Source organism: Hippocampus guttulatus, chromosome 13 (genome assembly GCF_054856545.1).
Source record: "Hippocampus guttulatus isolate MCC_2025c chromosome 13, RoL_Hgut_1.0, whole genome shotgun sequence".
In the NCBI taxonomy this organism is placed as follows: domain Eukaryota; kingdom Metazoa; phylum Chordata; class Actinopteri; order Syngnathiformes; family Syngnathidae; genus Hippocampus; species Hippocampus guttulatus.
Window position 1 is genome coordinate 12,377,493 of NC_141273.1, and position 26,309 is coordinate 12,403,801.

The 26,309-nt window shown below is 42.3% G+C and overlaps 4 protein-coding genes and 1 long non-coding RNA gene across 6 annotated transcripts in view; 2 read left to right on the forward strand and 3 right to left on the reverse strand.

The window, feature by feature from the left end:
- Positions 1 to 396: 396 nt before the first annotated feature.
- mok (MOK protein kinase) lies at positions 397 to 8,379 on the forward strand. Of its 2 annotated transcripts, none has more exons than XM_086127379.1 (12): positions 397 to 553; positions 1,797 to 1,911; positions 2,034 to 2,123; positions 2,996 to 3,066; positions 3,153 to 3,231; positions 5,372 to 5,420; positions 5,506 to 5,684; positions 6,111 to 6,212; positions 6,395 to 6,568; positions 6,862 to 7,021; positions 7,420 to 7,611; positions 7,950 to 8,379. In XM_086127379.1, the coding sequence occupies exons 1-12, from the start codon at positions 397 to 399 to the stop codon at positions 8,028 to 8,030; spliced, it is 1,449 nt and encodes a 482-aa protein (XP_085983505.1). In that variant the 3' UTR covers positions 8,031 to 8,379. The 2 variants fall into 2 exon arrangements, with proteins under 2 accessions (XP_085983505.1, XP_085983506.1); XM_086127380.1 differs by lacking the exon at positions 397 to 553 and adding an exon at positions 748 to 897.
- LOC147196401 (uncharacterized) lies at positions 5,271 to 7,426 on the reverse strand. Its single transcript, XR_015102677.1, has 4 exons — positions 7,120 to 7,426; positions 6,345 to 7,019; positions 6,099 to 6,195; positions 5,271 to 5,722 (listed from the first exon to the last, which is right to left on the reverse strand). It is a non-coding gene; the product is annotated as an uncharacterized LOC147196401 (long non-coding RNA).
- A 908-nt stretch (positions 8,380 to 9,287) lies between the features above and the next one.
- wdr20a (WD repeat domain 20a) lies at positions 9,288 to 17,935 on the reverse strand. The gene is made up of 4 exons (XM_086127378.1): positions 17,652 to 17,935; positions 14,305 to 14,487; positions 12,242 to 13,582; positions 9,288 to 10,014 (listed from the first exon to the last, which is right to left on the reverse strand). The coding sequence occupies exons 1-4, from the start codon at positions 17,913 to 17,915 to the stop codon at positions 9,961 to 9,963; spliced, it is 1,842 nt and encodes a 613-aa protein (XP_085983504.1). The 5' UTR covers positions 17,916 to 17,935; the 3' UTR covers positions 9,288 to 9,960.
- A 650-nt stretch (positions 17,936 to 18,585) lies between these two features.
- LOC147196403 (uncharacterized) lies at positions 18,586 to 21,409 on the forward strand. Its single transcript, XM_086127755.1, has 5 exons — positions 18,586 to 18,929; positions 19,048 to 19,103; positions 19,200 to 19,274; positions 20,171 to 20,263; positions 20,881 to 21,409. Exons 1-5 carry the CDS (start codon positions 18,779 to 18,781, stop codon positions 21,358 to 21,360), a joined length of 855 nt encoding a protein of 284 aa, XP_085983881.1. The 5' UTR covers positions 18,586 to 18,778; the 3' UTR covers positions 21,361 to 21,409.
- An 816-nt stretch (positions 21,410 to 22,225) lies between these two features.
- Positions 22,226 to 26,309, reverse strand: part of dync1h1 (dynein, cytoplasmic 1, heavy chain 1) — a 32,499-nt gene continuing 28,415 nt past the window's right edge. Inside the window, exons 72-77 of the mRNA XM_086127566.1 lie at positions 24,708 to 24,916; positions 24,414 to 24,567; positions 24,038 to 24,180; positions 23,296 to 23,464; positions 22,723 to 22,847; positions 22,226 to 22,640 (exon numbers count right to left, since the gene is read on the reverse strand). Of these exons, the coding sequence (XP_085983692.1) occupies positions 22,512 to 22,640; positions 22,723 to 22,847; positions 23,296 to 23,464; positions 24,038 to 24,180; positions 24,414 to 24,567; positions 24,708 to 24,916 (929 nt within the window). The 3' untranslated portion in view covers positions 22,226 to 22,511. The remainder of the gene's footprint in view (positions 22,641 to 22,722; positions 22,848 to 23,295; positions 23,465 to 24,037; positions 24,181 to 24,413; positions 24,568 to 24,707; positions 24,917 to 26,309) is intronic.

The window sequence follows — 26,309 nt, forward strand, 5'->3', positions numbered from 1 at the left end:
TGGATCTTTTATACATAATTTGGGAGATGAATTATGAAATATATTAAAAAGAAGTATCTTGTACGTATTTTGTCCATATGTGGTTTTATGTGGCCACACATACTGATGTAAAATTGTGGCCCCGTCCATCATTTTAATTGCCCATCCCTGGATTAGGTAGTAGCGAATGTTACAAATTACAGTCAACAAACGATTTTCATTGAGCCATGCACATATTATTTCATGGCCAGAATTAGCCACATTACTACGGAAGCCGACGTGCAGCAGTAATGTCTCAACAGTCCACGAATGGATAGAACGATAGCGACAGCGACGATTCACTAGCGCCCCTCTCATTCGCTGACATTCTTAAAGCATCAAACTCATGCTCCACTTTTCGGAAATCCGTGTGCACTCATGATGCACTACTCCAACTGGCTCATTGGCGTTAAAAACAGGGCAAACCTTCGGAATGCGTGCAAGACGGCGGCGAACAGCGACTGGAGCAACCGGAGCCAGGAGCCTGGTGACAAGGCAGGGGAGCTAGCGGTCACCGCCCACCTCTGGAAAAAAGGTAAGAAAAAACGATTCTTCGTCAAATAATAAGAACAACGGATTCTTTTAGTAAGGATACCGACCGTTCCCCATCGTGTATAAGCCACAATCTTGCACACCGTCGCTTTTCCTCTCCGGGGTTGAAGACTTTCCAGCCGTTTGCCGGCTGGGTCAAGAGGGGAGGGTGAAGGCGTGCTACGTTGCCAAGGCGACGGTCAAGCTAGCAGCCCGGCCAAGTCCGGCTAGGCTAACGACACCCGAAGACGCTTCTTTAAAATGCAAATTACACTCAAGATTGGAATTGCAACGCGTTGCAGTCATTTAATGCCCGTTCGAAACATGAACGAGGCAAAGAAATGCATCGTAAGTAGAATTTTTGGCTATTACTACTACTACTACTACTACTGTACTACAAATCGCCCGTGCGTGTCTGTCATTAGCTTCAATCCAATTGCTTCAATGCAAGTGTGCTATTGCTTTACTTGACCTGGGGAAAGAGAAGCACAATAATGTTTTTTTAATTATTAATATGTTGCTTTTTAAAAGAATTCTTTTAACATGTATTTATATTAATTATTTTACAACTACACTGACTCATAGTGAGAGCATTTTCAAATGTAGTATTCTTCACTTTAAAAAATTATTTCAAGTTACTGATATACAGTATTACTTCAACAATTCCTACTAATGGTCATGATAATTTATTAATTTTCCCAAACTGTTATCCTCACTAGGTTCAATATTAGATTTATTCGTGTGGCTAAAAATAAGTTTTTCTTACGAATACATATTTTTAGTGACTGCTATTGAGACTTTTTTTGTATTTTAACATTCAAATACATCAATTTGTCCATTTTCTACACCATTGGCCAGTTACAGATAGGATTGCGAGCGTGCGGACCACATACCAATGCACACACTGGTCAAAGGAAACTGGAGTACCCAGAGAAAACCTGCACAGGCACGGTGGAAAACAAGCAAACTCCACACAGGAAGGCCGGAGCGTTGAATCAAAGTGTTTTACATGAATCAAGATAACAAAAATACAGCAATAAAATAATATTAATGAATGAAAACGTTTTTTTAACTAAAATATCGGCCTTGAGAAACACTCCTGTGGCTCCTCTGCCTTTAGACTTAACTGCCACAGTCCTTTATGTTGACAGCCTGCTGTTCTGTGATTTTATTATTCCATTGTTGGCAAAAGAATCTTCCCTGCTGTTGCAATGCACATACGATAAAACACTTGAATGTTTTCCTAGGCTACAAAATAATCAAGAAGATTGGTGAGGGCTCATTCTCCGTGGTGGTCAAAACTCAGAGTCTGAAGGATGGCAAGATGTATGCGTGCAAGACTATGAAGCAGACCATTAACAGGTGAGCGGACAAGATCGTCTTGAGTATGCCAGATGTATGTGGTGCAGGGGGGGGGCATACAAAGGTTAATTATTATATTTTCTGAGCATTTGGAAGTAAATCTTGTGTTCTGTATCGTACAGTGTGGAACAGGCCAACAACCTGCGGGAGGTTCAAGCCATGAGGAGGCTTAGCCCACATGCAAATATTATCCACCTGCACGAACTGATTTTGTGAGATCTTTCAAACTCTTCTATTTGGTCACAAATTCATCTTACTACAGTGGAACCTCCAAAGTCCAAAGCTCCAGAACTGTTACAATTTAGAGTTGAAGCTAAATGCTCTTTGAGAAAACCTCATCAACCCATCGTCATGCATGACGTCGTCAAATCTTGTGAGACTTCAACTCCATGAGCATCTCAAGCACTCGTTCTCCAACCTTTTACACCAAATACACCCCACCAAAATTTTTAGCTCTTCGATGGCCACTATCACGAAGACCGACATTAAAATGTAGTATCATAGCAGTCCTTGGTGTTCACCAAAACCGACACAATTGACTGACTGGCTATGGCAACCCCTGACGTGACAAGCAGAAAGTTCCCACAACAAAACCATTTGCTCTTTCACGGCACACTTATTTAAAATTTATTTTGACTTTATTATACTTATTGGTTTCCTTCAACGGGGAAATTCAACTCATGCTCCCAAGTGTTGCAACATTTCAGCTGAGGGGGTGCAGTTTGATGCTGTGACAGCAGCCAGCAGGCATCTCTCCAACAAGTAGTTTCCACTGTTATTAATTTTTTATTTTATTTATTTATTTTTTTGTTCATAGTGGGACTCAAAACGTGCAACGTCACACTGATTAGTAATCGCTGCACTCCACAACAACTTTATCGTGTTTGTAGGCCTTATCAAAGAGTGAGTAGTTTTGTGTTTTCTCATTTTATGGAACTTAATAATTAACTTGACATGAGCTATATTGGAGAAAATAATGACAGCTTGGAAGTCAGGGAAGAAATGGAGCTCAATTTTGGAGATTCCACTCTATCTGAATTGCAATGTACGGGCTCAGCTCTTATTTTCCTTTTCACCATTTCAGTGACAAGGAAACAGGCACCATGTCTCTGATCTGCGAGCTGATGGAGATGAACATATATGAGTTTATTAAAGGTGGGAGGGATGCGACTGAACCAAACAAATAACAAAAAAGGACTTTTTCCAAGTTGATGTCTGAATGATGTTTTGTTGCCTCGCAGAGAGACAGACACCGCCGTCTGATCACACAGTCAAACACTACATGTACCAGCTGTGCAAATCACTGGACCACATGCACAGGTAACGACAAGTACATATGTAACAGTACGTCATATTCCAGCGACTCCCGAAGTTCACCACTGAGTGTGTACCACAATTAGTGGTACGCGGGCTCCCTCTAGTGGTACACAAAAGGATCACTGCCTGAAGTGCCGAAAGTGTTTTGTTTTGTTTGTTTGTTTATTGAACATAAAACATATATACAGTAATAATTTGACAGAAAATAAGGTAGATAAAAAAAGTAAAAAGAAAGAAATCAATCTTCATTCAACACAGTTATTATGTTCAAGGGAGTAGGAAGAAGTAAAAAACTTATCTAGTCCTACCCCGTTATGTGATTGTATCTAATAAATCATTTTTATATCAATCAGAAAAGAAAAAAGTAAGAAGAAAGAAGTCTCCATTAAGGCTCATACTTTACCCTTAACCGTGATATTTTTACAACTTTTGGTTTTTATCGGGATTATATACTTCCACACCCTGACACTCTTGTGTCAATTTTCTCTTGTATTCATAATGGATATTTATATACCTTTCTCTATTTATCAACTTAGTTCTGATTTATCATTAGATTTAATGTTTTGAATTTATCATTTGAACTCTGATTGATGTAGGTTGTTTGTACTATTTTTTTGAATTTGTTTTTGAACTCAGCAAGCGATTTACTCATTTTCAGGTCCGTTTCGAGATTATTCCACAGATTAACACCTTTGATAGATACACTTCTTTGCTTGATGTTTGTTCTTGTTTTGAGTTTTTTGAATAAGTTGGTACCTCTTAAATCATAGCTGCTTTCTCGAATTTCGAAAAACTTCTGAATGTTTTGGCAGAGCAGGTTATTGTGTGCTTTGTACATTAATTGGGCGATTTTAAAGTCAACCAGGTCATAAAATTTCATCGTATTTAATTTGATAAATAGTGGATTTGTGGGTTCCGTATATTTTGATCTATTAATAATTCGAATTGCTTTTTTTTTGTAGGTTGAGAATAGGGAGTGTGTTTGTTTTGCAGGCATTTCCCCATATTTCCACACAGTAGGTCATATATGGTAATAATAATGAAGTGTATAATGTGTACAAAGATCTCTTATTTAGCACTTCCTTGGTTTTGTAGAGGATCCCTACGGTTTTGGCTATTTTTCTTTTTAAGTTATCGATATGTGGCTTCCAACATAGTTTTGAGTCTATTACTAATCCGAGAAACTTGGTTTCATACGCTCTTTCTATCTCAATTGAGTTTACCATAATTTTAGCTTGGTGTTTGATTGGTCTTGTGCCAAAAACAATTAACTTCGATTTTTTCAGGTTAAGTGACAATTTATTTCTGTCAAACCAGTTTTTTAATTTGTTTAATTCGTTTTCTACGGTTGTCAGGAGCTGTTTCAGATTTATTCCAGAACAGTAGAAAGTTGTATCATCAGCAAATAGGACACATTTAAATTGTTTTGAGACCTTGCAGATATCATTTATATATAAGATGAATAGTTTTGGACCAAGCACTGACCCCTGAGGAACTCCGTGAGTGATTTTTAGTTGATTCGTTTTTTTATTGTTGAGTTGCACGTACTGATATCTGTTTTCTAAATAACTTTTTATCCATTTATAAGCTACACCTCTAATGCCATATCTTTCTAGTTTTTTCAATAATATACTGTGATCTATTGTGTCAAAAGCTTTTTTTAGATCTAGGAAAGTGCAGTTGTTTTAACTTTCGATTTCAATACATTTCCATTTCAGATCTGTTTGAATTGAAACATTTATTTAACTTCTATTTGCCATACATTTCAGTAAATGCTAATTTAAAAAAATAAGGGAACAAGAACATAACAGGACATGATGTACAATGCCTAAAAATTGTCTCAGTTGCCTTAAGTGAACAATATTTATAATGATTTTATTTAAATGGTTTCATAACTTTAATATTGTTAGCCAAGATTTTTTTAGAGAAAACTAAAAAGAAAAAATTACAAAAAAGAAAAAATTGTGCATTTCTCTTCGTTAAGATTATACATATTTAATTCCATTCTTGTCCCCCCCACCCCCCAAAAAAAGCTTTGGATGTTGAATGTTGTGTTTAATGTCCCGTTAAAAAAATATACAGTATATATTAGTGTTGTCACCATTAGCACCACTAAAACGGTTTCTAACTGTTCTCTTTGCAGCTGCGGGATCTTCCACAGAGACGTGAAGCCGGAAAACATTCTTATCAGAGTGAGATTGAATGAATACCTGTATCAATCAAAACTAAATATCAATTTTCATAATTCTATCTATTATTTGTATGTAAATTTTCTAGCAAAACGTTCTCAAGCTGGGCGACTTTGGCTCGTGCAGGAGCGTGCACTCCAAGCCGCCGCACACAGAATACATCTCCACGCGCTGGTACCGTGCCCCTGAGTGCCTCCTGACTGACGGCTACTACAGCCTGAAGATGGACATCTGGAGTGCCGGATGCGTCTTCTTTGAGATTATGAGGTAACCGACTCCAATGGGGGGGGTGTCACAACAGCGGTCTGGGGAAATTTAATTTGGTCAATCCGCCTTCGATCTTCCTCAGGGTCGATCCCGGTCGGTTGAAGCAGTTCACAGAATTCTACACAGTCTTCATGTGTTGCTCCACTATTTCTATTCAAATATCCGTTGCCCAAAGCGTTCTAAAATTGTACCTGTCAGTGCTAATTGTTACAATATCAATGGCATTTTATCGCTAGCCTTAAGCTATTTTTCTGAAGTGCTTTTCGAAGCTTTTCTTGAATTTTGGTGTTGCAAAAAAAAAAAAAAAAGCCCAAGAAAAAAAATGTACAGAATCCTTTGATGCTCACTAAAATTCACACTCCATTTCAAAGATCATTGCATGTGGCTAAAGATGTCAATCAGTTCACGAGGTACCTTGTGTTTCAGCTTGAATCCTCTCTTCCCCGGTGCCAACGAGCTGGACCAGATTGCCAAAATCCACGACGTGCTGGGCACACCTGAGCAATGCGTCCTGCGAAAATTCAAGCAGTAGGTTTTCACGCTCGAGCGAATGTCTCTCTGACATCATCCGAAAACCATTGATTTTATCATGATGCTGGTTCTGTGGCGTGATCACAGACAAAAACAAAACAAAACAAAGAAAAGGCAAACTTGACTTGCTTGTTATCATCACACCGCCGGCGGTTTGTAAGCAGTCACGTTGCATCCAGGTCTCGAGCGATGCACTTCAACTTCCCCGCAAAGAAGGGTAGCGGGATCTCGCGCCTGCTGCCCAACTGCGCCGCTCCTGCTGTGTCTCTGCTCTACCAGATGCTGGCTTACGACGCGGATGAACGCATCACGGCCGCCAGCGCCTTGAGGCACACCTACTTTCGGGAGATACGGTAAGCACACAGCCATGACAGCACCCAACAATCAGGACAGAATGTCACGCTTTCCACGATGAGATGCGGAAACACTCCTTGAAATGATTTCGCATTTCACTCTTAATGATGGTTCAAAAATGATAAATAATGTTCAAATATAACATTTTACTTGTACGTACGTATATATTAGTTAATTCTGATACAAACTGTATATAATATCAATATTTTAATTGAACAATATCAACAATTTTCCAAGTTCATATTTCTGATTTGCAAAAAAATAAAAAATTTGTGTCCATGTTTAATGTCAGGTTGGCAGAGAAAAAATGTGAGCGCAATCCTGGAGCAGGTGGGCCGTTTGAAGGCATGGAAAAAAAAGCACCGCACATCACCTCAGACCTCCTGTGGCGACCCTCCCGACTTTGCAAACAAATGAGAGGGAGGCACAACAGACCCACCCCTTTAATTCCTGTAAGTACATACAAGAGACATGATGCTTTGGGTCACAATCGAAAAGACTTCTCGGGTTTCTTCTAAATCCAAAAATTACAGCACAATACAATACACACCATATTTCTTGTCTTGCTACCTTCCTGTTGTTCTTCGGCATCACTGAGCTGGCTGTCTCCTGTCCTCTCATCAGAATGTATTCTTTATCCTCTACCTCTCTGAACACACACATGTTGGAGTAGTGCACGGGAGTCAGAGTGAATTTCCCAACACACTTCTATTATATCTGTGTATCATACTGCCCCCTGGTGGCCAAGGCATACACTCCAATACCCCGTCGATTAGAATGATGCACAAACTGTTTTACACGTCATGGTGAGCAATATATAGTTCTAGCTTGCACTTCTACCCCACTCCAGCACAACAGTAAGCACGTCGCTGAGCCCCTCAGTCGACGCAACGCCAGCCATTACGAGCTACCCAAACTCAAACTGGCTGCCCCAGGGCCACAGCGCTCCTTCCCAGGCTCCACGCCGCCCGTCTTTACACTCACCCACCGGGGCACTCTGCCAGCCATCACGGCGAAGAAGTGCCAGTCACGCTTGGCTAAGGTAGTTACACCCATGACCTTTTTCAGGTAGGAAGTAACTAAGTCAAAATATGAAATATATTTCAGCCTGTACCGTTTTACTTGAATACTGTGTATAGGGTTTGAATTTGTAAAAGTACATTGGAACCCTGCGACTGTTAGCGAAGATCCATCAGTAATCGATGCCCGAAAGGCCACATTTTGGGGAATAGCCGATAGAAACCAAAAGATGGCGACAAAGCTCAGGCTGGCAAAATTAACAATACATTTTGTTAATTTTATACTGTACTTTTTTTCTACTACTTTTGCCACATTTACCTGAATTTCCTTTTTTGGTTTAATGTTGGTGTGTCCACACAGGCCAGTAATGAGTCACAGTCGGGGAGCTTGAAGACCTGCTTGATGCCACCCCTGGACAGGAAACATGGAGGAGGCTACTGACACACACACAAAACAAACTAAATGGAATAAAGCTACTAAACCAGTGCCCCCCCCCCTCCCCCAAGGGCTATCCATTATGTGCGATGATGTGCCCCAACAGCAGTTTAAATTGTACAGAGAAAAATGGGGCAATAAACCCATTACTGTGATTTAGTAGACACACACACAGTTCATAATATTTAGCACAATTAGATTTAGAATGTACAGTAGCTTGCCAGGCACCTTGATAACCTCTCATTGGAATCATGACTCTGCAATTTACTGTTGTAAATGTGACGTAAAACCCAATTAAAAATGTCAGGTATTGTTTAAAAAGTTGTTTGTGAACTATTAAAGACACTAAACCTTGTGTGAATTAAGTCACAGGTGTATTTATACAGAAAAGAGAAAAAATATTAATGGCAAAATTGGTTTGAACAAATATATAACATTGGAAAAAAAAGTAAAACCTGTTCTGAGTACGACTGTCCGTGTTAATATGGGGGGGGGGGGGGGGGACAAAGAAACACAGGAAAACGGTGTATTCAAGATTATTTTTAATATTATTCATATGTATACTTTAGGCTTTAGAAATATAACTATCCATGACAAAACTTCCCACGGGGGAAATGGTAAGTTTGCCCTCCCCAACCCTGCCCGGCATCAAATCGATTATTACAATATACACAGTATGATACAGAGCACATTTCAATCTGAACACAATATTAAAATAAATGTTCAATAAAGACTTTTAATAGTTTTTTTTCTCTACTGTATTAGCCATCTGTGAGTTGTGAGCACAGCACAAAAACATGTAAAGCCTTTTTTTTCATCTGATAAACTAATTTAAGTGCAAACTTTTCTCTCTTGATAAAGACTATAATTGCAGCATCCAGTTTTTAAGTTTTTTTTTAAGGGGAAACGGAGAATGAGGACGTTAAAACAGATCCCTGCCCTCTTTTTTTGTTCCAATAGAGTAGTACTAAAAAAAAAAAAGTATCAGTGCAAAAGTCATTGGGTTGGAAATTGGGGAGACAGACATAACGGATGCAACAATCCCAGATGCTCGCTTGATCGTCAAAGAAAAAAAAAACAGCTCCACACAATTTCAGTAACCCTGAGCAGTCTAAGCTACACTTCTAGTTTACTTTTTTTTTAATGTGTTACAGAACCATTCACTCAGGATGGGTTTGGACATGGAGTCTTAACATTTTCTGTTCTAAACTATTACAGTAAGTACAGCAACAGTCAACATTGCACCCCCCCCCCCCCCCCCGATGCGGTCTTCCTCTAAGGCATAGATGGGCAATCTTTTTCCGAAGAAAAAAAAAAAAAGAATGGAGGACAGGGTGAGAGTACATTTGCGGTTAAATGTTTTTGTTTTGGGGAATTGCATGGGATGCTGGATCAATGTTCAGCCGGGCCATATGTTTGGCTCAAGGGCCGCAGGTTGCCCACCCTTGCTCTAAAGCAGTGATTCCCAACCACTGTCAAATTTCATTTAATTGGTCCAATATGATTTACGACAAATAATGCATCATCCAACTAGTTCTAGTATTAGTGGGCAAGTTACAAATTCATGCAGGGACAGGTAGATTAGAATTTTTGTTTTTTTGGTTTACCTGGGTATATCTATGTCTGATATTTAAATTTGCGTAATAATCTTGCATTTTAAAGTGGGGGAAATTCTGAAAAAAAAATACAATAAAAAGAATTTGAGAAGAGAGCAAGTATTTCTTCAGGGCAAAGAATATACATTTTCCCAATCTAGAACAGGCACCTTGGCTCAAGAAACATTGGGAAACACTGCACTTAAGTGAATGCAAAATAGAAAAGGGGGGGATAAAAAAATAGGACAAACTTGCAACACTCGCAGAGGAAGTGAAGAGCAGCATCAGACTGTGGCTTGCGTGGGTTTTTGTCTTTAGCAGCAGATTTATTGTGTGGTGGGCTATACTACTGTTCCACTGGGAGAGCTGGCTTGGTTTTGGGAGGACAATAAACCCTGGAAAAAGGAAAACAAAAAAAGGAGATTTGCATTTGGGAGAAGAGGAAGAAATTGGAGGAAAAAAAAAGAAAAGGATTTCACAAAGTGCAGCAGAAGGGGGGAAAACGCGGTGTTTCTGGTTCACGGAACTGAAATTTGAAAAAAGCAGCCATTTTGGGAGCGCGCCGTGTACTTTGAACGAATGCTTAGTTCAAGTCGAAATGCTTGACAACGGTGAAATCTCCAATGTCAAATCGAGCAACAACCCCCCCCCCCCCACCTCCCTATAGTTAGTATTTGCGAATTTGCCTATTCAAAAAATTGTTTTTAAAACCTTGTCCTTTGTTATTCGCCGGACAACCTCACCCATTTGGTTTATGTGCCAAAGCACAATGCCAACTGGTGGCCTCCTGGTACCACTGCTTTGGGAAGTTTCATTATGACAAAAGTAGTTCTCGGCTACCATCTCCTGGCAATGTTAAGCAATCACAGTTAAGTGTCAACCTTTTAAGGGTAGGCTTTATTTGCAGAGTTCTGTAATTCACAGAAGGACGAGGTCCCGATGCAGCCTGAGTGGCGGGGTTCACCGTACGCCTCAAATGCAAAGGACCGATTGTCGGATGCCTCCAAGGATTCCCGAGCAATTATGCCGCGGGGCGTTATGAGGGATTTTTCCGACCCGACCCGATCCTTAGGCGCGCGGTCAACCCCCAAGTTGGTCCGAGCCAACGGAAATAGTGACGTTCACGAGGTTTTACTTTTGCTTTTACAACTGAAATGACGAGTTACTAAGGGTCAAGATTTGAGGGAATTTTATCATGGCTTAAAACCACTTTTTGGGGCTCCTTGTTCAAATCAAATCAGGAGGGAGGAAAAACAAACAAACAAAAAAACTACAATGCCACATTAAATCATAATGTAACTTCGCACAGCCTTGAATATAAGGCGAAAAGCCGGCATTTCAGACTATGTCAATGGTTTCATTTGAATAACTATGACGACATACAGTACATATAAAAAATATTTTTTGGGGGGGTGATGAATATTTTATCAGCTTTTTATTCATATCTCAGTTTTTTTTTTCTTTACGATTCGTGCATTGAGAAACTAGGAGACACTTTCAATGAGAAAAATGAAAACATCACTGGCTCATCCCTCACCCCCGCACTGGGTTTGCTGGAAGTACTTTTTTTTTAAGGTGTCTTTCTGCACTGAAAACAAAACGACTGAAGCTGCGAGCACATGAGGAAGTGCAGACACGATTGTTCGGAGCGCACTGAAAGCAGCGATTCCCCACCACTAAACTGCAGGAAGTTATACAATATCAGTTAATTGGTTCGAAAATGCTGATTTATTTGCTATAAATAATGCATCTTTGTTCATCTCTCTCTGCCGGCGACAAATGGACACACGGAAAAATGAAATGCTTTGCCACTCAATGGCAGACTGCGCATCCGACAGAATAATCGCTTTGTTGTCAACTCAACAGGCTCGCATTACAGAAGTACTTTTTTTTTGTGAATATATTGACTAAACTATAAATTAAGTATACAGTGAAGCCCTGCCAATTCACAGTTAAGGAGAATCTTGAATGTACCACCCAGTGCACCCCCCCCCTCCCCCAAAATAGCATTCATTTATAAGCGCAATATAAAGTTACGTCTGAAAACGTCAGCCTTTTGGGACCATTGCTTGTCGTGCCGTAGTTCTAACCATGGCAGATTTTTCGATTCAATGTGTTGAAAAGGTGTTTCATTTGCTTGAAGAAGGCGGAAGGGCTAATCGACGTCTCCATTGCTGATTTTCTCACATGACGACTAAAACTCGAGCAGACAACTGAAATTCTCATTCCTCATACGAATGCGCTGATATCACGAAATATGTATTTCAGTAGCGTACGTATGAGCATTTCCTTGGAATGTGCAAAAGGTCATCCCGATTGATGAGTCGGATGGGCCATTCATAGTCTTGAATAAAACGGCGGCGATGAACAGGGGATCACTGTATACGCTCTTGGTGACCCGAACACTAATCAAGGTTGGAAAACACCACACTGAAGGATGCGCTAACACAAAAGGATCGTCTCTCTCGTGACGAGGCATCGATGCAGTGGGGAGCGAAAAAAGGCCGTGTGATATGCGACTCGTGTCTGGAATTGCTCCGGGCTCGTCGGTGACGACCCGCCGCCTCCGGCCTGGGTAGAGAGAGACGCGCTTAAATTGGCCCTGGGTTAAAAAGAACTTACCACTTTGCCTGGCCTGGCCCATGTGCAAATAAATCCCTCCTGACAAGCAGTCACTAAGCAGTCCTCTAAAAATATGAGCACAGTGAGCCTCTCGTGCGCTATCTTTTTACAGATGAGCGGCTCGAGCAGCGGCACGTCCTCCATGCGCGGGCACATCGCCGTGCCCAACGTCTTGGCGGCGTCCGTCTTGCTCTTGGTCAGCACGTTGAGCTTATCGCTGCTCTTGCTGCTGATGTGGCCCATGCTGTGGTTGCGCTTGTGGTCCTTTTCGTGGTGGCGCTCCTTGCGCTCGTGCAGCGACAGCGTGGCGAACTTGCTGACGCCCGTGGCGATGGCGCTGTCCATGATACCGCCGCCCGGCTTGTTAGTGTTATTCGTCGTCGTGGTTGTGGCTGTCGGGGCGGTGCTGGAAGTGGTGGAATGGGGCAGGCTATTGGACCGCGGCAGTGTACCGGAGATAGAGTTCACGCCGGGAGTGACGGCTCCGCTGGTGCTTCCGTTAGTGGCGTTGGTACTCGATGTGAGTACGGTGGAGCCCGATGGCGGGATGGAGGCGTTCATCACATTGGTGTGCGTCCGTGTCCGTGAAAGAGGCAAGTGTGGGAACAGAATGTCCTCGGTGAGGTCCCACAGGCACAGCTGAGTGTCCTGGCCCACTGAGCCGAAGCGGTACGTGACGCTGACGGGCCGGCTCTCGGTGGAGTTGCGCTGGGAGAGGCGCGACTGCGTGCTGTTGGCGCGGTCCCGCCCCGAGTTGGCCACCTGCTCCTGGAAGTCCTCGTCGCTGCCGCTGAACTCCAGCGGGTCGCTCTCTTCCACGCTGGTGGTGTAGTGGTCGAAGGCCACCACGCTCACCCACGACTTGTGGCCGTGGCCGCGCGCGATCACCCGGCAGTCCAGGAAGGACCACACGGTGACCAGGTCGTCCTCGCCGCCCGCTACGATGTACTTGCCGTCGGGGCTCCAGGACACGCACAGCAGGCCGCCGAAGTAGCTCTTCATGGTGCCGTGCAGCTCCACGGCGTCAAAGTTGAACACGCGCAGGAAGCCGTCCTGGCTCACGCACGCCAGGAACTTCCCATCGGGGGAGAAGGCAAATTCGTTGAGGGCGCCCTCACCCACTGTCCACTTGAGAAGGGGGTTCCGCGTGGATTTGCTCTTGCAGGTGTGCACCGAGTAAGTGTCACCCTGCTTAAGGAGCTGGTAGTGCGGCGCCGTGGTGCCGCACGTGTGCTCCACGTTGTACAGGTACATGTTGCCGCTGGCGTGCGACACCAGGAAGAGGCTCTCGGAGCCCGGAACCCACTTCACACACGTCACCCTGGACTTGTCTATTAGTCTCTGGTTGGAGGAGGAGTGACACAAGGACAGGATAAGAACATCACAAACCAGTTCAATTTGTCTTCATTTATAAATCGGTTGCAGTTGAACAGCACGCCAAGAATTTCTTTCACGATTAAAGCAGTGCAGACACATGAAGACAACTGGGCCATGGAAACATCTAAAAGAGGGGTGTCGAACAAATTTTGTGTGTGTGTGTGTGTTTATGGATTGCATTTTGTTAACTCGCGGGCATTATGTTTCCCAAAAGGACTTCGATGAGTAGCCCGTGGGCCTGTTCTAAAAACAGCTCACCAGTGATGTCACAGCAAATAAACAAATTTGATTGCGTGGTGCGTTTTGAACCGGTGCCAAGCCGCGGTGGAGGGCTGGCTTTCCAAACCCACTTTCTTTCAAAATAAATTGGGTTGAGGAATCTAAAGGAGCTTGAAAACACTTTTAAAGGAGTAAAACAGACATCTCATTAATTTTAGCGCTTGCACTAGGCCATTCAAACCCTGCTTGAGACCCTATAACACCTAATGTTGAAGTACATTTGTCGACGGACACGCACACAATATTGGTAGCATAAAATGACTACAATGGTTCCTCTCACCAGTTACGCGTTATAATTACCACCCTGGACAAGAGAAATAAACAGGATGGCTCGATATAATCCATATAGTGTAACGAACAAAATGAGATCATTAAAACAGCAAAAGCGCCCCCCACAAGCCAATTACCTCCTCATTGAAGAGCTTGCTCGTCTCCTTCTTGATGGGGTCGATGAGCTGCACTTGCCCGGCAGAGAAGCCAACCAGGAGCGACACACTCTCCGCTGTGGCGGTGAGGTGGTTGAAGTCATGACAGGTGGGCTGTGTTCCCTTGTAGATGCGCTTGTCTATGGGCTTGCTCAGGTCTGCAGCCTGTGGAGAAAGGTCGGCACACAACGGCGGCGACTTGTGATAAATTCTGAAAGTGCGGTAAGAAACAAGGTTGATGACCGAAATTATGAAAAGCGGCAACAGCTAATTTTAGCCATAATAAGGCATTTGTACATACTGTATTTTCAGCACTATGAGCCGCTTTGGATTATAAGGCGCACCTTCAATGAATGGCCAATATTAAAACTGTTTTCATATAGCGGGCACACCGCATTATAAGGTGCATAGAATAGAAGCAACTATAGTGGCTGCGGTTGCGCTATGCATCCACTAGATGGTGCTACGCTAAATGGGAATACAGTACAATACAGCTTTATTTATATCGAGCCTTCACAACTGCTGCAGCTGGAACAAAGCCATGAGAAGTGGTCACAAACACGGACATGAAACATACGAATACAAACGGCATTACAAAACAAATGAAAGAAAGTTAAGAAGAAAATTGATTCAAAAACCTCGTGGGCTTACGTCCCCATAGCTACTTGTCTACATGTGGTAGCATAGGGTTTTGGCAAAGAAAGAGGTTACACACAGAAGGACTTTATTTATTTTTTTTTTTTTACAGCTTTTATTAACCTTAAACGTCTCCGCTGTGTGCCTTTCCTTGATATCCAGAACATCCAAGCGGCTGTAAATTCCAGCATGTGTGACTGTTTTACTGGAGGATGACGACATGCATGCCGCACGGCATCTCCGCTGCAATTTAGCCGTCAGCTGACATTCGGTTTAAGTAGCACACTTGTCAGCCTCAACATGCACCGTCTAATAAAGAGCCTGATAAACACTGTGGACAAGGTTTTACGTTTTAACGGTACGTCTTCCTTATGTTGAAAAGTGCATCAAATATTATAAACATCTTTCCTTCATTCCTCTACTTTATCCCAGAAGACTTTTTCTCAACACATATGAGCATATTCGAGGTAACCATGTCAATTTTGACACAAGCAAATATCTTCAAAACAATTGCCCACAAAATACCAAACTGTAAAGAAAATTGGCGCATTTGTCAACTCAACTCTTCGACAGTAAGCAGCACACGGCACAGTGAAACAGTGAAATGTTCAAAAGAGGATTCACACGATTAATTGCCACTGCCCATTGAAGTTTACTGTCAAACACTAAACAAGTCGAATTACACGTGTACTGAAAACAAACAAAGCTAAGCGTTTGCTAGTTTATTGCAAATGCTAATACACAATGGAGAACGCACAAACCTTCAAGAGACGTATCCGAACACAAATGGTGGAAAAACACAGACATTCAATATAACAGTACTCAGTCATATATTCTTTATCCTCTGTGCGGTGCGAAGCAACATAACGCCCATTGGATTGATTAAGTGGAAGAAGAACTGCTTAATACTTTTTTAATTATATTTAATTATGTTATTACTGCATGTTTATAGTCTAAAGTAAATTATCTTGGAGTGGTGTTTTTGTTTCTAGGCACCTTCTGACTGCGGTATGACTGCTGTCCTTTAAGTACATTCACACTAATGCTGTTTTAACGCAAGGTCTCCTCGTGACCCGTAAGTTCAAAGTTCAGCAGCTGCTGCGTGTTTCAGTGGGAACCTGTCCAAGTCCTTTGGAAAAACAGACAGTTCGCAGGACTGTTTCAAACTCCCCTGTGACCGCTGTCTCCATTGTCCTATTGAAATACACATGTACACAACTTGGACTCTTATCGTTTCGAGATTCCCTAATGATCTGATATCGACCTATCGGTCGATGTAGGTTGCTTTGTTAACACAAACAGCTCTCAGGACTGTTTCAAGCACCCTCTTGAATACCAGGGGGTTGCATAAAGAATACACACATCGCGCTGTACAGTTTCGATATTCCCACCATTTTCCTCGATTCAACACGCCGGTAAACCTGAAATCCCTTCTAGTGGACAACAGGGGCAATTCTAGGGGGAGAGATGCTCAGCTACTGGCTTTGCAAGATCAATGAAACCGTTTTGTACATTTGAATGCAATTCCATTCCCACGTTGATGAAAGAGAAGCGTAGCACTTTTTGGTCATGGGCATCCAATCAAGTTAGCTTGTGATTAGCAGCTTGGCTTTAATAACAAACACAAAGCGCATACTGCTAGCTTCTCCCTTTCCAATTCAGAGGACAGCAGCGCTGCCTCTGACCACCTCAAACAGTTTCTAGCCAGAAAAGAGCTTCAGCTAAATCCTACCTGACACAAACCGTGACATGTAATTAAATTCTGCAATAATGAGGATTGGTAATGATAATGTGTAAGGTACTGAGTGGGAGATGGTAATAAATGTTCCACATATCCTGGTATATGCCAGAAGGTTATGATTTACAGTGTACTGTCTGTATATCACTTGAAGCATTTTCATCTGTGCAAATAGGGTGCTCAGAACCCAGCCGGGGAGAGATTGAGTGGTACAATTACGTTTCGCCAAAGTACTATATATGAACTCACTTCTCTCGTCTGTTTAAAAGGACATAGGTTACAAAAAAACTCTTACATTTTTAGGGGTGCTGGGATTCAATTTAGGGACCCTTGAGCATCCCCCAGTAATGGGCAACAAACGCCCATGGTGGACCCAAATTCGACACAGAACAGCCACAGCTTTAAAGCACCTATAGTGAGTGACTTCAGTCATCAAATTTCAGAGAGAAAGGAGGACATTTGCGGCACTTCAAATGGTGTCAAATGTTCAAACGGGTCAAACCTGACGATAAGTGAGAGTTAAGTGACACATTTGGCGACTCTGTCCTCCCAAAATCCGCTGAGCTACAAGCTAAGTGGCTAGCACCGTTCATTCCAATGATAGCAGTGCTAAGTGGACACCTGTTAGAATGTGGGGCGTCGACAGGTGGTACGCAGTCGTCGCCAGTAGCAACCTCTACGCAGCTACTTTTAAAACCGGGATAACTGACATGGAGGCACCATTAAAACGCGACTAATAATACAGGTTCGACGAAGGAATTTCGACCTATGGCCTCGAAGTAGCTTGTGAAGATACTCGCACCGCTAACTAGTTAGCCCGAAGCTAACTAGCCCAGTGGCTCCGTTTGAAAGTCACACACCCGCCACAGTCGCGCTCAGAAGCCGGACGGAAGGCTCCGGGCTTGGGCAAAACGAAGTGGCGCTACCGGGGAGTGTGCTTGCCATGGCACCGTACCTTTCGGACACCTTTGTAGATGTAGAAGTAGAGTTCACGGCCCACATTGAAACAGATCCTGTCGCCGTTGCCCGACTGGTCGTTGACGTTGACGAAGGAGACCTTGACCGGGTTGGAGCCCTGTGAGTTAAAAGGCACTCTGTTGGGACGGCTGTATTCGGAGTGTGTGAGGAGTTTGTAAACACCTTCCCGAGTGGTGAACTGAGTTTTGATTTCGTTCATCTCCTTCCCTCCTCCCTCCGCCGCCATCTTTGAAATTAACATTCATCCCTTTCCTCCAAGCCGGATCTTAGGCAAAGGCGAGGGCGGGAGAGTGACAGCGGTGGTGGGGAGGTCTTTCTGGCGCAACCTTTGTATTTTGCGCACAACTTAGATTGATAAAAGCTTTGTGTAATTAATATGAGAGGATTGTCATTATTGGTTTTGCTTGGGAGACGCAAATGTCCAATGGAATGTATTTGGCTACATTTAATAAAAGTACGTTTGTTCGAAGGAACGTCATGCTAAATCGAGAGTTATATGTTCGTGTATCGTTAAATAAAACACCCCCATTGTTACTGGACTTCGACTTGACTTCAATGTCAATATTCTCCATTAAAATGACTTGAAATTTCATGAATTCACCAAAGCCTAAGAGATCATTTAGACTTTCACGCAATTAGTGCCTGCCAAAAATAAAAAAAATGTCGAAAAGAGAGTGCATGTATGAAATAAAATGTACTTTTCAAAACGTGGCGTGTTTTTTGCCGTTCCCATTTTCTTTCCTTTATCTAATTTATAATGTTCCCTGACAACTTGTTTGTGTTCTTATTTTGCACGATTTAACAAAAACGGTTATGTAAAACGTCAACATGTGATGATAGCATTGTTCTTTTATTATTGTTATTTTATATGTAAAATGCTTTGTTACAACTCTAGCTGTTGTGGAGTGCGCTGCATAAAGTTGTATTAATTTGACTTTTACCCGAAATAACGCCAGTCAATCACCGTGAGCCTTTTCGATACTCATTCAGTAACATTTGTTTCATTCCATTTAAGAAAATTATTAATATCAGAGACAAGCGTGAACAAAACGCATTTGCAGTGAAGAAAGAACAAAATCACCTGTTGCAAAACACTGGAGCCACATGTTGCTGAAGTTGTTTATTGACGTCCTCCTTTACGACACCTCAGAAATTACGGCAATAATGACATCATCGTTTAAAAGAGACTCGCGCGCTCTTGCCTGCTCCTGCATCAGCATGGCTTACAGGCGAAGACGACCACGTTTAATTCCAGGTAAACATTTAACGACACTCTGAAGAAGGGATTGTTTTTAAACCAAGACCCCACGCGGGCAGTTTCATGCCACTTAAGCGTTTTTAGAGTTCACCGATTTTCCCTCCCTTCATTTTAGACCACAGTGACAGTGGCCAAATAAGCAATGTGGAGCAGCTCGCCTTCAAATACAAGGTCAGGTCACCCAGTTATCCATTATCAGCAATTTCAATGCTTGAAAATCACAATTGTTATCTTTTAAAAGCATTGAAATGACGTGTGTATTTTTAGGAGATGTGTAAAGTGGAATCCAGCACTGATTCGGACTCTGAGATTAGTCCAAGATGGTCAGACACCAGCACTATGGTAACATCAACACGCTACTTCAAGACATAACATGAGGAAATGTTGTATACGCTGCTCTGAATTAAATACAGTGGTGCCTTGACTTAGAAGTTTAAATTGGTCCTTGACCAATGCCTGAAACACAAAACAGTGTTGTCTCAAATTATCTATCTCGATTTAAATAAATGGAAACGCCACTAAGCTAGTAAAGCGCCCCAGAAACATCAACAATATTTATAGCATGCGTTTTCATATGAAACCTGATATTGTAATTTATTTAACGTATAGGAATAAACAACGTAAAATAATTTAAAACATCGAATAGTTGGTGCATAATGATAGTTCAATGGCCATTGTGCTGTACAGTATTTTCTTGTCGTCTCCGTGGCCACCAGGGAGCAGTATAACACACAAAGCCAAACCACATGTCGACTTGATGGGAAAATAAAAGACAATTAGAACTAAATTACATTAATAGTTGTTTCCACAGAGGATGAAGCATATATGCCTAAGTATTGTTCAATGCTCTGCTTCCATGTGTCGCTATGACTCGTGTTCAAATAAAAGTTGTTTAAAGGGCAGGCTAATAATTAGCCTGACATCTGTTTTGCATTGTTAACGCGCTTTGATTAATCCCCACAACGTGTAATTGCCTTTGTTTTCTGCTGAAAATTTCAAGTTAGACCTCGAATAGCTCGAAGTAAGCATTTGCTCTCTTTTTGGAAGATTTGTTCACAAGCAACCGAACTGCTGCATGCCGTGTGAAGTTCGCTGCCAGCATTTGTAACTCAATTAAAAATATTTATTTTTCCTCACAACTCAAGGCAAAAAAAAAAAAAAGCCAGGACGATTGCTATCTTGAAAAGCCCATACGTTAAGATACTATTGTATAAAACTCCCAAATAAATGTGTGACAGGAATGTGTGAGCAGTGCGCCGGAGAGTGGCAGTTTAAGACGGACGTTGCCAAGAGTGCACGAACCTGCTGGACGCCAGGGATGTTACTCCTTGGTAAGATGACTGAACCCCCACAAGCAGAGGAATTAGTTGGAAGGGATAATAGCAATTCCAAGAGGGTGTTAACTAAATGGGTATTGAATAGGCTCTTGCACACTCAGAGTATACTGTATATATATATTTTTTGTGGGTCACTGATGATTGAGATGTCCACCAAATTTTGTGTGAAAAGCCAATCTGGTGGCTCAATATTCAAATATTTGCACAGGGTGCTATTAAGCGGATTGTTTCCTTTATTTTAGCATCACTACAACCAAAACATTGCTGTATAATACATTTTGTATTGTTTATTGTAATACAATTAAAATATTGCTTGTATATGTAAAAAATAATACTTGAAGAGGATCTTGAAAAAAATTGCATGTTAAATCCCAATCACAATTAAGATTTTTCAAAATCGTTCAGCCCTAGGGAAGTTTACATTTCACCAAGATGTACTCTGTTGCAAAATGTGAGTTTTTGAGAATGTGTAAGCCCTCAAAAAAGATTTTAAATTTTGATCGGTCCCTGAAATGGCCTCAAAACAAAATGCCAGACTTCCTCGAGACTTGTTTTTGGCACTCCTTTTCATTATGAACAAGATTATGAAAAAGTATATTATCAATTTGTAGTTTTTGGACCCATATGACGGGAGCTCGGAGGATTCTGATGAGACTCACATGGATGCCAGCACCCCAAAAGGGCAAACCAGGCAGCAGGGAAAAGGTGGCCGTGGTCGCATCTCCCGTCAGACCAGGCATTTTATCCTTCACCCTCCTCTGTCCACTGACTTTAGACCACTGGTGAAACAAACAAAAACGACAAGCCAGCATCTTCTGGACGTGCACATGAAGTGTTTGGATGACTCTGAGGTTTGGCTGTGCCAGCTGAGCAAGGACATGACGGGCAGCCAACCGGCAGCGGCGGGTTTGGAAGCACACTATAGACTCCACGGTGACGCCCAGATTCCCGACAGCTCCTTGGACAGTACGGCCAGCCCGTGTGATGTTCATGTGGTGGTCAAGAGGAAGCCGGACGTGCCCTGCGGTGACAGTCTGGTGCTAAGAAAGAGGCCGTGTGTGGTCCGCGTAGAAGAGGAGAAAGAAGGATAGAGATGTCCACCAAATTTTGCGTGAAACTGAGGGACTGCTTCTGCATCAGTATGCTTGAGCCCTGTCAAGTGACTTGATAATCAGTGCACTTTGTTTATTCTCTTGATTATCTATTTTATTTATTTTTGTTGTTGAAAAATAAATTTATAAATTTAGAATTTCAAAGTTGATGACGGTTAACCTTTATTATTCATCTGTTATTTTTCGCAATAATCCACAAGGACAGGGGACTCCTGCTATTCGCAGTGGATAGGGACCGGACCGACCTGCGAATAGTGAAATTTCATGTTTGATTATCGTCCACGATGCATTGGGGAATTTATTTTTTAACCCCCAAAATTGTGGAAAAAAACATGGCGAAACTTCCAATAGCGTTTTCCACAGCGAAGAGGGGTTGGCAGTAAAATAAAGGGGCGGGGGGTCCAAATCCACGGGTGTATCACAAGTGTATGCATGGACCCATTGTAATAGACATCCACAAAAAAAGTTTGAAAATTGCAGAAAAACTAATATATATTTTTTTACAAAAGGTGATTGTACACAACTCAATGACCACCCTCGGTTTGTAAAATATTCATCTCAAAGCATCTTTCCCCATTGAAATGAACGGACCTGCCAATAATCCATAATCACCCCGGCACTTCAAAATCCACAAATTTGCAAATATGTGGGGGTTTGCTGTAATTTTGTTTGTGATATTTGCCTTAAATTTACATGAATAGAAACTGATTTAAACTATATATAATTGTACAATACTAGTATTGTTTTCTCGGTTCTATTTTACATGTGTTGAGGTAGTCATAAAGTAATACAAAATAAATCCAAGTTATCAGTGATATTCAGTGGAAATTCCCATTCCAACTCATTTCAGTCCAGCAAGCTTTATTCAATGTAAATTACAACATACCTTTTCGTTCGTGTAAAATCTGTTCTTCCTTCCCACGTCCTCTTTTGAAACATGATACTGTATACCCAACTGACAACTTCCTCAAAACCTTCTCAGACACTTGCAAAATAAAGTGTATATATTCTACGACTACTACTGGTCCGCAAATGTTCACGACTGAGCAAACTAAATGGGTAGTTAACACGCAGTGCATATAGGTGATTAAATGGGTCAAATTAACTCTCGAGATTTCTAGAATCTCTAACTACTCTGTGCACAGGACGGCCACACCGCGCTCGTAGAAGCTGTGCGGATCCTCCTTGGTGGCGATGTCGAAGTCGACGGTGAAGATGAGGTCGGACCTGGTGAAATTCAGGTACACGGGCAGAGTGACCTGAGAAAAAGAAGACTGTGGGTGAGCCTACGGATGGCGGGGGAGAGAGGAAATGACAACCCGCGAGTGGTGCTCTTTCTACCGTGTGTCTCTTTTCGCCATCGCCTTGCTTGATCCAGCGGAGCTGGGTGAGAGGCAGCTCGGTGGAGATGGAAGTGGACAGGGACAGCTTGTTGTTGGCGCACGTCGCTCCCTGAAGTTTGAGTCCTGTAGCACAAAATTTGTGTCAGCACTACCAAAATAAATACACAAAAGGAACCCTCAAGTGTGATATTAATTGACAAAAATGAATGCAAAAATTTTCACAATAATTACAGGTATAGCTTTTTTAAAAAAGGTAAAATGTTGTTTCAGTTCTCATTTATTTAAAAAGCATTTTCCTTTTTTTATTTTGTGAACTAAAATTTTTTTTTTTTTTTTCGAATTTAGGTTCAGTGTTTTCATGAACGAGCTTGGCCAGTGTTTGGCAAAAGAGGAAAAAGCATGATCATCATACAACAGGAAACATTTTAACATGCTAACGTATATGCTAGGGATGTCCAAACCTAAACAGAAAAATAGAAGGATAAAGGGCCACTTATAAATTCTTTAACTTTTTGTGCAGCAAATAAAATTTGAAACTTGGTTTCAGTAGCTGTTAAGTGCATAGTCAGACCTTTGATGCCGAAGCTGCACGCGTCCAGAGTGGCGCCCTGGGCGTTGGTGACGTTAACCTCCAGACAAAGCTCCTCCAGAGACCAGCTGTTAGCCTGGGCCACGTACTGGCGGGTGGCGGTGATGTACGCTTCAGGTACAAAAAGGCTCCCCAGGCAGACGTGGATGTTCTGGGAAAGGGACAAGGAATAACAGGAAATGAATTCAGATGGGCAGCAATTCCTGTTCATCGCAGGGAGTTATGTTTCCACGTGCCATAGGTGAAAATTCGCAATGCACTTGTGGAGAGACAATATGAAAAAATATATCCTTCTAGTTTAAGTCTAAAAAGCCCCCCAGCCAGACACTTTATTTATTTTTTTTTAATTAACAATGTTTAAACATTGAAAACATGAATATATTTCAACCCAAAAATTGCCATGGAAAAAAAAAAAAAGATCTCTTGTGTAAACGCACGATAGTGGGGAATTTCACTCGAATATGAAGAAAAATGAAAATGACTTAAGGAGAAATAAGGTGTTAGGATAGAGGCAGACTAGATTATTCCCAAACACGGACGTACGCAACATTGTGGAGCGATCATGTCAGTCAACTGAAACCCTAATTGTGGTTTGAGAAGTCATCTCCATATAACATAAGAGCATCTTTAGTACTGCTTTCATAAGATATGGTAAGAGTGACATGATCATAACTGGAAAAATCTTTAAGTTGGCGCACTAACAAGTCAGTGAGGGTGGCATTACCTTCAGTTCCTTAGCACCCCCGCTAGCAGCGCCCTGTGAAATCTGCTGCAGCTGTTTGATGCGCTCGCTGAAGTCCGCCACCCACTGGATGACGGTCATGGAGACGGGCACGGTGTAGCGACACCAGCTGCGAGGGAGGATGCCTGAAACACAGCGAGGTGGAAAGGAAGGATGATAAAGACCATTGAACGCATTTCATTACGCCTTTTTAGGCGTGTTTGATTTTGTACAAATAGCAGTGTTCACTAAATCTCACGTTTAAAAAAATGTGTACCCGCTTCTGGTACCAGAAACAGTGATTAATCTTTTTTTTTTCTTTGTCGTGTAACTTTGCAGCATGACTCATTACGTGTTGAATAAAATATGAGGCCTATACCTTTCACCAGGTCGCTAATAAGAGTGCGCAGGTCGTTGGTCTGCTTCTTCTTGCCCTGGCACACCTGCACCACGTCCGACAGATCCTGACGGACCTCCTGCAGCATTTTGCCACCCATCTTCACCTCACGCTCAAAGAAGCGGAACAGCGGGTCCTAGCGGTATTTGAACACGACAAGTTACAGAAAGCGCTCCAAGCCCAGTTCATTCAAACGTTTTTACCTTGTTGCCTCATGAGGAACAAAACATTGAAATGAAGAGCAGCTTTCAACTTCTCCTGCGTCTGGCTTGTTACCTTGATGTTCTCCACCGTGCGTTTGAGGGGATTGACGGTTTGAGGCATGAGCTGCAGCCAGTTGCCGGCGGTAGTGTGCAGCGTCCTCATCCAGGCTGGCTGGGCGTCGGTGGTGGACGACGTGCGCTCTTTCTTCTCCGTCTCGTAGGCGAGGTCATCCTCATCCTCCAACATCTGCATTTTCAGCATCTTACCCATCATGTCAGTGCCTGTGCAGCCCGGCGAGGAAAAGGGCAGGGGGGTGGGAGAGAGTGAGCGAGGGAGGTAGGAAGACAAAGCCATGATGGGAGGAGAAATTAATAAGTGGAACACAAAGCTCGTCTCCATGATGGTTCAGGGGTTGCTTGATTACAAAAAACAAACAAATCGGGGGCAACATGACAAGGCTTCAGGCAATATATCAAATCACATGTAACAATGAAATATAGGTCCCAAGTGATATTTTTATTTCCAATGACTTGTGACTAAAACAAAATACCGTATAGGCTCAATTAGACAATTGCTGGGTGTATTATTGTTTGTCGGGTGTTTTCCAATGGTGAGTGGTTACTCTGACACGTATGCGACAGGTTTGTTGAAATGTCACTTAAAGCACTGCCTGCAGTTTAGACGCCCGCAGGCAGCTAAGTGAGAATATACGGTAAATGGTTTCAGGTATTATCAAATAAGACAAAAAAAGGGGAGGGGTGGGGGGGTGATAGAGGAGTGGCTGGATGCCATATTAGTGAGGGGTAGGGGGGTATTGATGGGCATATATGGTAAATTCTGCAGTCACTTGATTATTAGGTACACCAGTTGGTTATTTTGCCGTGTAACACATTCTTGGCATGTTTACAGAATGGTCTTGTTAACATGTGTTTTAGTTCAGAAATGCCACCCCCACACCCCGAGTCGAAATAGTGCTTTCCCATCTTAAATGTCTAATCTGTTGGAAATGCCAGATGCCAAACTTTCCAGCAATGTGTGGAATCTATTCCACAAAGAATTAAGGCAGTTTTGAAGGCAAAATGTCTTTCAACTCAGTGCTAAAGAGGTGTACCTAATAAAGTAGCAAGTGAGTTTATCTACAGGGCAGGTGAGGATGCCTGGGGTGGACGGGGGGGGGGGGGGGGGGGGGTGGAGATCGTGTCTCAGCAAAGCGACATGTTGGCTTGTGAAAAAACAGCTGCTGGAGGGTGAGGATACGCACTCCTTTTACCTTGTAAATGTGATTAGAGAGGAACACAAACTGCACGACAACAATACAGAACACAGCAGCTGAACGGCTAATAAATGATGACCAATGAACGATGAGAGGAATCTGCTACGGGTAACATCTCTCCTGCTCGGAGCTACAAAACGCTGTCAGTGAACAAAAGGACACTGGAATAGAAAAGAGATTGTTAATCATTGGTTGTGTTAAGAATGATGGATATGTGATGAGTTTCCAGTTCATTTGAAAGAAATGACTTCATTATGATTATAAACACAAAGCATCAGGGTACTTCTGGGTGGCACAAAGTGATTGACGACCACTAAACCAGGACGTGCCTGCACTAAACTAAAAACAATGACGACATTTGTGTGTTGGGGTTGCAACGGAAAATGTTTTCAATTTCGTGA

Coding starts and splice junctions, on each gene's coding strand:
- wdr20a (XM_086127378.1), bottom strand. CDS start 17,915: ATGTTAATTTCAAAGATGGCGGCGGAGGGAGGAGGGAAGGAGATGAAC. Junction 14,488..17,651: donor TCTACAAAGGTGTCCGAAAG/GTACGGTGCCAT, acceptor CTTTCTCCACAG/GCTGCAGACCTGAGCAAGCC. Junction 10,015..12,241: donor GGGCCAGGCCAGGCAAAGTG/GTAAGTTCTTTT, acceptor TCCTTTTTCCAG/GGTTTATTGTCCTCCCAAAA.
- mok (XM_086127379.1), top strand. CDS start 397: ATGATGCACTACTCCAACTGGCTCATTGGCGTTAAAAACAGGGCAAAC. Junction 3,067..3,152: donor CATATATGAGTTTATTAAAG/GTGGGAGGGATG, acceptor GTTGCCTCGCAG/AGAGACAGACACCGCCGTCT. Junction 5,685..6,110: donor GTCTTCTTTGAGATTATGAG/GTAACCGACTCC, acceptor CTTGTGTTTCAG/CTTGAATCCTCTCTTCCCCG.
- LOC147196403 (XM_086127755.1), top strand. CDS start 18,779: ATGTTGCTGAAGTTGTTTATTGACGTCCTCCTTTACGACACCTCAGAA. Junction 19,104..19,199: donor AGCTCGCCTTCAAATACAAG/GTCAGGTCACCC, acceptor GTGTATTTTTAG/GAGATGTGTAAAGTGGAATC. Junction 20,264..20,880: donor GCCAGGGATGTTACTCCTTG/GTAAGATGACTG, acceptor ATCAATTTGTAG/TTTTTGGACCCATATGACGG.